Source organism: Callionymus lyra, chromosome 19 (assembly GCF_982586985.1).
Source record: "Callionymus lyra chromosome 19, fCalLyr1.hap1.1, whole genome shotgun sequence".
Taxonomy (NCBI): Eukaryota; Metazoa; Chordata; class Actinopteri; order Syngnathiformes; family Callionymidae; genus Callionymus; species Callionymus lyra.
The window spans coordinates 12,423,247-12,430,816 of NC_141836.1; the positions used below are offsets into that span (position 1 = coordinate 12,423,247).

A 7,570-nucleotide genomic window follows, 5' to 3' on the forward strand; every position below is an offset into this window, starting at 1 on the left:
AATTAATACAAATTGATTGAACAGTCACTATATATATATATATATATAGACCCTAAGGAATTTAACTTGCCCACCCCCGATTTATCCCGTATGTCTAAAAATAAAATATCTTCTGGCAGAAATCATTGGAGGCACACGGGTTACATCAAGACTCACGTGATGCAGTTTGACCAATGATGGCGCGGGATCGACCTCTTCCAGGAAGTGATTCAAGGATGTCACCGACAGCTTCGGGCAGCGCTATTTTGATTTTATCATAACGCAGGTATAACTAAATAAACAACGTTCTAAGTGTCAAAATAATAAATATAACACGTTTTCTTCCGTCGTCATCGAATCATTTCCTCGCAACGTCTGTGTGATCATGTTTACATCGTAAACAGGTATCGTCTTATTTGTCTCTTGACGTGTTTTGAAAAATAAATGTCGTTTCTTGTTTCAAAAGCTTCTTCGGGTTAGTCCATGGCTGACCAGCATGTGTCAATCGACCTGGACGGGTCTCCCCCTGCTGAAGCTGCAGCAGGACACGGCTGGTTCCCTGGACCTCCTCCGCCCACCTACACCTGCACCCTGACTCCAGAGCTGGTGAACAAGGCTCGGGAGGAGCTTCAGGAGAAACCAGAGTGGCGTCTCAGGGATGCCCAGGCTCTTCGAGACATGATCCTGAAGGTACTCACCTGATTTATGGACCTTCCTAAATCCATTGCAACATCTGATGATCTTGATTTAAGAGATCGGTTGAATTTAACCAGTGTATTATCATCTAGAATCAACCTAAACTTGTCTCTCGTGAACCCAGGATCAACCAAACCTACACACGAGGCTGGACGACGCCTTCTTGCTGCGCTTCCTGAGGGCCAGGAAGTTCGACTACGACCGAGCTCTGCAGCTGTTGCTCAACTACCATGCCGGACGTAGAGCCTGGCCAGAAGTCTTCAAAGACCTCAAGCCGTCCACCGTGAAGCACGTCCTGGACACGGGCTTCCTCACGGTCCTGCCTCAACCGGACCTCAACGGAAGATACATCCTGTGTCTCAGACCTGGTAACGTTGCCCTCGGATTCATCCGATACTACATAACTTGAAGCGTACCCTGGTTTGTAAAATGACATCTCTCTGGCTGAATCACAGGAAAGTGGAAACCAAACGATTATCCTTTCGTGGACAACGTGCGTGCCCTTTATCTGACCCTGGAGAAGCTGATTCAACCCGAGGAAACGCAAGTGAATGGTGTCGTCATCCTGGCCGACTACACCGGGGTCGGCATGTCTCAAGCTTCCAACCCGGGCCCGTTCCTTGCCAAAAAAGTAGTCAGCATCCTCCAGGTGGGTTGATCATCCAACGTCGTGGTCCACGTCTAAGGAATTTATATTGTTGCCTCCTATCTGCTTCTTCTTGATATGTTCTTTAAAATAAGACGACATTTTCTGCTATAATTCTATTCCAGGACGGGTTTCCGGTCAGAATCAAGGCAGTTAACATCATAAATGAACCAAGGATTTTCAAAGGGATTTTTGCCATCATCAAGCCATTTTTGAAGGAGAAGATGGCGGAGAGGGTAAATATCAAAAGCTTAGTTCAAACTCACAATCAAACTAAAATAAATGTGGGTAAAAAAAAACATGTTCACTAACACATTTACATTATGATTACCAGGGAATTACCACAGACTGTTCTCATCATCATATAGAGTTTGCGTTTTATTGATTTTCACTAGGTAACACGTTGAATTTTTGAGTAAACTTGACTGAAACGAGTGCCTTGACGCGTCAAGAGTCACTGAATAATGTTACTTCAGAAAAAAATACCATCTTTTTTTCAAAATAAAATAACTTAGACAGTAAAAATCAATTGATCAGCGATTATATACATTTTTTTTCTTTTCTGTACAGCCTGCCTCACATGTAATAAATATTGGTCAGGGTTCTGTATTAGATATGATGCGTATCACGATACAAAATATTGTAATACACTGAGTATGGAAAGTATTCAGACCCCTTTTAATTTTACTTTTGGTATCATTGCAGCCATTTTCTAATTTCAAAAAGGTTCGATCTTTGAATGTTCACTTAGCACCCGATCTTAGAAGAAAAAAAATAATGAAGAACTTATCACAAATCTACTAATAAAGAAAAAAATATATCTCGGATGTTCAGTATTTTTGACTCTTTGCTTGGAAACTTATTTAACTCACATGCTGTCCATTTCTTCTGCTCCTCCTTGAGATGGTTGGACTCCTACATTGGAGTTCAGCTGTTTTTAATTAAATTGATTGTTCTTGATCAGGACACACACCTGTCGATATAAGACCTGACGACTCACACCTGCCCAATACAATCTCAATATCAGTGTGTAAAGTAAATAATAAAATGAGTTTTTTTTATATTTTAGAAATTGCATTGCTGCAATGAAACAAATGGTGAAAAATGTAAAGTGGTCTCAATACTTTCCGTACCCACTGTATGTTGTGATACGTGATAAGAGATTGTGATAGAAACCAGGATATATTTGTAGTATTGTCCGAGTACTTGACTCTGGTATTGCAGAATTTACAGACCACATGACTCTTGATGAAGTCGTAAACGCTTTCATTCGTTTTGAAACCAAAATATGTCCAAGCATCGGCTTTAAAAGCTGCTGGATTCCACCTCTTGTCCTCAGTCGTCGCCATGATCTTGCAGGATTTCCTTTAGCTGCGGAGGTAATGAATGCTACCATCTAGTGGCTGAAACTTTAATTGCAACACATAACAATGATCAAACAGTATGAAGTTTTGCATTTTAATTGTAAATGTTAAAATATAAACCATTAAAAAACTATGATGAAAATAAAATGTTTTTTGCAAACCCCACAAAGAGATCGATACAGTATTATGAAAGAAAACGACAAAATATTCAAGTGACGAGTTTTGATTTAAAAATGATCCGAACATCAACTTCATCTCCTGCAGTTCGTCCTCCACGGCTCCGACCTTCGCTCCCTGCACAGGAACCTCCCTCCGTCCGTCCTGCCGCAGGAGTACGGCGGGACCGCGGGGCTCCTGGACATGCTGGCCTGGTCCCGGCTCCTGCTGGACTCCGAGGAGGAATTCGTGGTGGAGTTCTGCCAGCCCCATCCACTAGAGGGCGCGGCGCTGCCGGACTACATGTTGTACCGAGGAGACCAGGAGGAGGACTCCTTCAAAGGCCTGCGCTCTCAACTCTACTACTGTTACTGACCACCGGCGACCACTGTGTGAAGTTGCCAAACATATGACTTGTGTCGCCGTATTAGCATCGATATCATTAGGAATCTAGTGTTTAAGAAGATTATTTGACACCTAAAGTAAAGAAAACAATTGTATATAACAGTTAAAGCAACAGATTTTGCTAATCAATGATCACCTTTTCACGACCGGGCTTGCGACACTCGTGCTGCACATTTACTCGTAGAAATCCTTACCATACTGTCTTGAGAGTCAAATCAATATATATATACATTTGTGTTGTCATCAAAGTTGTCGTATTTATTTTTTACCCGAAAGAGAGACGTATAGTGTAGCTTGTGTTAGCCTTGAATTTATCGTAGACCGAATCACCTTAAAGGGTTTTATGTTTTGATAAAAAGCTGCCTTTTATTAAGTTGTTTTTTTTGTTACCATCATTGTTGGTGTTTTTTTTAACTGTCATGTCCACGGATCTGGTAGTGCTAATGTTTTTTTTATTATTATTATTTTGACAATACTGTTGTGTGGCTGAACAGTAAACATTTTCATGAAGCGAACCAGAAGTGTGGTTTCTTTGACATTTGTAATTAATCTATAATGTTCATTTCTTTGCTGGTTTACCAAGAATCTGGTCAGATTAGCCAGAATTTATCACCTAAAACTAGCACCTATTCAGTAAAAAACAAGAAATGAGATACTATTTAGAAAGAGCAGATATGATGATTCACATTTTACACAAAACCATGTAACACATGTTCTAGCTATTTCAGAAGAAACTGTTTTTTTCAGTGAAATTACATCAGTCAAACCCTTGCCGGAGCAAAGGTCTCAAGCTGAAAAAATTCCCTTAATTTAAGTAAGATTAAGGCTAAGTATATTAAGTTAATTAATTATATTAAGTACTAAATATACTTTTCTTTTCATTTTTAAACTTTATTACAATTAAAATTCTGAGGCGCTCTAGTAGAAGAACTCACATTTCCCCCGATCCTTAAAACTCAACACTGGCTGCTAGTTTCTTTCAGGATCGATTTTAAAATGATCTGATCCAGCCTTACACCCCAGCTCGGGCTCTGAGGTCTGTGCATCAGAATCTAATGATGGTTCCTGAACACGCTTCCTAAAGACCTTTTTATTTGTGTAGGATTTTCCCTGATTTTCTGGGACTCCTGAGTTTGTCTCATGTGTCTTGGCCATTTAAAGTATATGTTTTAACTGTGCATTGTTTTTGACTGTTAAAGTGCTTTGTGACCTTGGCTAAATGACTATTACTTACTTACTTGCTTACTTACAATGTAGGCTTAAATACATAATTTAAGCCTGCAATGTTCTCAATCTATTCTGTTGATTATTACTGTCTGAAAGGTGTTTTATTTTGAAAAAAACATGGTATTTTCTTTTTTAAGTAACATCAGTTTGTTATTCTTGACACGTCAAGACACTTGTTTATTTAAAACATAAACCTTTAAACTAGTGAAAATAGGTCAAACACAAACTCTATATAGTTTATTTTTCTTAATGTTTTTATCTGAAGGTCGGTGGATATAAAAGCGACATGAAATGGATTCACCAGGTTTGGTGGAATAACATGTTTTGTTTGTTGTCTTTGAATGAAAGGTTTTTTTCCGTTTGTGCTTTCCAGACTATGATGAAGCATCACCGAGGCTAAAGATAGCATTAACTAGATAAAGACCTCATTGAGAAAAACAGGCATCATCGCCTTGACGGTCGCTCTCGTACCTCCTGCTTTAATATACGACCCTTGAGCAGGACTGAATATGTTCAGTGTAGTGCGTGACATTTTGACTATATTTAAATCACCGCTGCCCACGTGGTTGGGTAATAGACCGGCACTGTTTCCATGACATTTCTTTTAGAAGGTCTGTCAGACTCTGAATTACCACCTGACGTCTTCTCTGCCAACGCAGCTTGCTAATGGCATCTTCGACATGGCTTAACTAATGGATATTGAAGTGCACTGCGTACGGATCTAGTGAATACCTCACGTGGATTCACTTCGAATCATATATCTGAGAGGAAAAAGCGAGTGACGGTTGAATTTCCTGAAGACACTGAACGATAGCGATTGCGATATAATTCCTTTGTGAGAAGATTGGAGCCTTTTTAACCAGTTTTGAGAATCAAATCATGCCAGAAAGTGTATCTTTCTTGACTTGACAAAACCATTTGAGACTTTGCTTTTCAATTGTGTTTAAAAATTACCAAACATACAGTCATGAGGGGAAAAGATAATTAAATGAAAGATGATTAAAATTAAATCATTTTCAGCAGTGGAATTAATCATCCTTGTTCATGGAATTTTATCTCTTTGTTTATGAAATTTGACATCATTGTTCATGGAATTTTATCTCTTTGTTTATGAAATTTGACATCCTTGTTCATGGAATTTGATCTCTTTGTTCATGGAATTTGATCTCTTTGTTCATGGAATTCGATTTATTTGTTTATGGAATTTGATCTATTTGTTCATAGAATATGATCTCTTTGTTCATGGAATTTGATCTCTTTGTTTATGAAATTTGATTTATTTGTTTATGGAATATGATCTATTAGTTCATAGAATATGATCTCTTTGTTTATGGAATTTGATCTCTTTATTCATAGAATTTGACATTCTTATTTATGGAATTTGACCTCTTTGTTCATGGAATTTGATTTATTTGTTTATGGAATTTGATCTATTTATTCATAGAATATGATCTCTTTGTTTATGGAATTTGATCTCTTTATTCATAGAATTTGACATTCTTATTCATGGAATTTGACCTCTTTGTTCATGGAATTTGATCTCTGTTTATGGTATTAAAGCTCTTTACTCATAGAATTGTACATTCTTATTCATGGATTTTATCACTTTGTTTATGGAATTTGATCTCTTTTAATGGAATTTGATCTCTTTGTTTATTTAATTTTCTTTATTTGTTTATGGAATTTGATATTTTTGTTTATGGGATTTGATCTATTTGTTCATGGAATTTGGATAGATAGATAGATAAACCTTTTTGATTCCTTATATAAAACTGTTCTCTTTGTTAATAGGATTTGATCTCTATATATTTTTTTAATTTGATGTCTTTATTTATAGAATTTGACATTCTTATTAATGGAATTTTATATCTTTGTTTATGGAATTGGATCTCTATGTTTATTTAATTTGATCTCCTTATTTATAGAATCTGACATCCTTGTTTGTGGAATTTGATCTATTTTTTTTTTTAATTTGACATTGTTATTCATTGAAATTTGATCTCTTTGTTTATTTAATTTGATCTCTTTATTTATAGAATTTGACGTCCTTGTTTATAGAATCAGATCCATTTGTTTATGGAATTTAACATCCTTGTTTAAAATTGGATCTCATTGTTTATTTAATTTGATCTCTTTATTTATGGAATTTGTCATTCCTTTCATGGAATTTGATCTCTTTGTTTATTTTATTTGATCTCTTTATTTATATAATTTTGACATCCTTGTTTATTGAATTTGATTTATTTGCTTATTGAATTTAACATCTTTGTTAAAAACTTGATCTCTTTGTTTATTTAATTTGATCTCTTTATTTATAGAATTTGACGTCCTTGTTTATAGAATCAGATCTATTTGTTTATGGAATTTGATCTCTATGTAAGTGGGATTTGATCTCTTTGTTTATTTAATTTGATCCCTTTGTTTATGGAATTTAATATACATGTTTATGGAATTTGATCTCTTTGTAAGTGGGCTTTGATCTCTTTGTTTATTTAATTTGATCTCTTTATTTATAGAATCTGACATCCTTGTTTATGGAATTGTATCTCTTTGTTAGTGGGATTTGAGCTATTTGTTTATTTAATTTGATCTTTTATGGAAATTAACATCCTTGTTTATGGATTTTGATCTCTTTGTTCATAGAATTTGATCTCTTTGTTAATTGATATATTTTGTATCGCTCCTTACATCATTCCCACTTTATAATCCGGCCCTTATATACAATCACATGTTTAAAAACTTAAATACACACATCTGAGACTATATTCTTCCAACCTTGCAAACTCCAGTCCTTCAAATGGAACCGTAAAGGGTTAAAAGGGTCAAAGTTCAAATCAAGAAGTGACTTTCCATCAGCAGGAGAAAAACATGTGCGGTATCTCCGTCTTTGTGAGTCTATTTACCGGGAGTGTTTCATAAATAAGTAAATACTAAGTGCTAATGGGGTGAGTTGAGCACTTTAAAATTCCTATAATTCACAGGTGTCCAACTGGTCCAGAAAAGGTTCCGAAAAGAGACGGTTCAGGTTTTGGATCAAACCTCATTATAGTTGAACCAATCAGGAGTCTGAAGACAGTAATCAATTAATGTCAATCAG

At 36.1% G+C, this 7,570-nt stretch overlaps 1 protein-coding gene across 2 annotated transcripts; it reads left to right on the plus strand.

The window, feature by feature from the left end:
• The first annotated feature begins 180 nt into the window (after window positions 1-180).
• ttpal (tocopherol (alpha) transfer protein-like) lies at window positions 181-3,761 on the plus strand. Of its 2 annotated transcripts, none has more exons than XM_087781219.1 (6): window positions 181-265; window positions 446-669; window positions 800-1,043; window positions 1,131-1,324; window positions 1,447-1,557; window positions 2,950-3,761. In XM_087781219.1, exons 2-6 carry the CDS (start codon window positions 463-465, stop codon window positions 3,214-3,216), a joined length of 1,023 nt encoding a protein of 340 aa, XP_087637345.1. In that variant the 5' UTR covers window positions 181-265; window positions 446-462; the 3' UTR covers window positions 3,217-3,761. The 2 variants fall into 2 exon arrangements, with proteins under 2 accessions (XP_087637345.1, XP_087637344.1); XM_087781218.1 differs by having other exon boundaries at window positions 218-383.
• The last annotated feature ends 3,809 nt before the right edge of the window (window positions 3,762-7,570 follow it).

Bases quoted from the DNA above. Each gene is read 5' to 3' on its own strand.
- ttpal (XM_087781219.1), top strand. From the start codon at position 463: ATGGCTGACCAGCATGTGTCAATCGACCTGGACGGGTCTCCCCCTGCT. The intron at 670-799 runs GTACTCACCTGA...TCGTGAACCCAG, and splicing joins TTCGAGACATGATCCTGAAG to GATCAACCAAACCTACACAC. The intron at 1,325-1,446 runs GTGGGTTGATCA...ATTCTATTCCAG, and splicing joins AAGTAGTCAGCATCCTCCAG to GACGGGTTTCCGGTCAGAAT.